This window comes from Pelobates fuscus, chromosome 7, assembly GCF_036172605.1.
Source record: "Pelobates fuscus isolate aPelFus1 chromosome 7, aPelFus1.pri, whole genome shotgun sequence".
Lineage (NCBI taxonomy): Eukaryota > Metazoa > Chordata > Amphibia > Anura > Pelobatidae > Pelobates > Pelobates fuscus.
In genome coordinates this window covers 7,556,331-7,558,223 of record NC_086323.1, presented here as the reverse complement: position 1 = coordinate 7,558,223, position 1,893 = coordinate 7,556,331, and the positions used below count along the sequence as shown (strand labels likewise).

The window sequence follows — 1,893 nt, the reverse complement described above, 5'->3', positions numbered from 1 at the left end:
CAGGCTCCCACACGTTAGATGCACTGTGTAGGTTAGGTTACAGTTAGTTATACTGGGTGGGTTTATATTATTAAAGGGACACTCCAGGCTCCCACACACGGTAGGTGCATTGTGTAGGTTAGGTTACAGTTAGTTATACTGGGTGGGTTTATATTATTAAAGGGACACTCCAGGCTCCCACACACGGTAGGTGCACTGTGTAGGTTAGGTTACAGTTAGTTATACTGGGTGGGTTTATATTATTAAAAGGACACTTAGGTTACAGTTAGTTATATTGGGTTATAGTCAATTTATCTTTTTGTGCAGTGATATTCTACAGAACTAGTAGTATCTGATTAACTATAAATTAGTGATTTTTGGACATTCCAATCCCGGCACTTACTTACCCAAAAAGCATTACATGCTAAAAAAAAAAAAAAACACACAATAATATGTTACTTACTATAAATAGCACTACTGGCATGGAAACCAATATTACAACTATCAGGACAATGATGGCGATGACGTAGCCTGGCATGGACACATTTTCTCCACTTGCACCTTTTGGAAAAGTAAATCAGTTCAATAAAAATAAATGGAAGCATTAAATCAATATCTAATTATATCTTATCATTAGTATACAATATGTATCATTATATTAAATATATTGTTTGCTATATACAGGAGCATTATTTAAACTTCTAACCTATACAATGTTAGTTTTTACATACAGTGAGAGAAAAAAGTATTTGATCCCCTGCTGATTTTGAACGTTTGCCCACTGACAAAGAAATGATCAGTCTATAATTTTAATGGTAGGTGTATTTTAACAGTGAGAGAAAGAATAACAGAATAAATCTAGAAAAACGCATGTCAAAAAAGTCATAAATTGATTTGCATATCAATTAGTGAAATAAGTATTTGATCCCCTATCACCCACCAAGATTTTTGGCTCCCAGATGTCTTTTATACAGGTAACGAGCTAAGATTAGGAGCACTCTCTTAAAGGGAGTGCTCTGTGACAAACCACCGTCACTACGTACCATACCCACTGCTTATTGGATTAACGTTCAAAATCAGCAGGGGATCAAATACTTTTTTCCCTCACTGTACTTTGGAGATCGGAGAAATTAAAAAAAAAATTCCCCCACGTAGGAATACAAATCTAGTAACAATTCAGTACACAAAACAATATTTAAAACATATATACCTGCAACTGTTGGTGATATATGCATAGTTCCAGTTCCTGTTGCTCCAGATCCTGTGGCACTCCCAGAACCTTTAGTAGTTCCAGTATCTGTTGCTCCAGATCCTGTGGCACTCCCAGAACCTTTAGTAGTTCCATTTCCTGTTTCTCCAGATCCTGTGACAGTCCCAGAACCTTTAGTAGTTCCATTTCCTGTTTCTCCAGATCCTGTGACTGTCCCAGAACCTTTAGTAGTCCCATTTCCTGTTGCTCCAGATCCTGTGACTGTCCCAGAACCTTTAGTAGTTCCATTTCCTGTTGCTCCAGGTCCTGTGACAGTCCCAGAACCTTTAGTAGTTCCATTTACTGTTTCTCCAGATCCTGTGACTGTCCCAGAACCTTTAGTAGTTCCATTTCCTGTTGCTCCAGATCCTGTGACTGTCCCAGAACCTTTAGTAGTCCCATTTCCTGTTTCTCCAGATCCTGTGACTGTCCCAGAACCTTTAGTAGTCCCATTTCCTGTTGCTCCAGATCCTGTGACTGTCCCAGAACCTTTAGTAGTCCCATTTCCTGTTTCTCCAGATCCTGTGACAGTCCCAGAACCTTTAGTAGTTCCATTTCCTGTTTCTCCAGATCCTGTGAATGTCCCAGAACCTTTAGTAGTTCCTGTGACTGTCCCACAACCTTTAGTAGTCCCATTTCCTGTTGCTCCAGATCCTGTGACAGTC

General features: G+C 39.2%; 1 protein-coding gene across 1 annotated transcript; it reads right to left on the bottom strand.

Annotated features, from left to right (window-relative positions):
• Positions 1-469: 469 nt before the first annotated feature.
• Positions 470-1,528, bottom strand: LOC134568703 (zinc finger protein 853-like). The gene is made up of 2 exons (XM_063427355.1): positions 1,190-1,528; positions 470-540 (listed from the first exon to the last, which is right to left on the bottom strand). Exons 1-2 carry the CDS (start codon positions 1,526-1,528, stop codon positions 484-486), a joined length of 396 nt encoding a protein of 131 aa, XP_063283425.1. The 3' UTR covers positions 470-483.
• Positions 1,529-1,893: the final 365 nt, after the last annotated feature.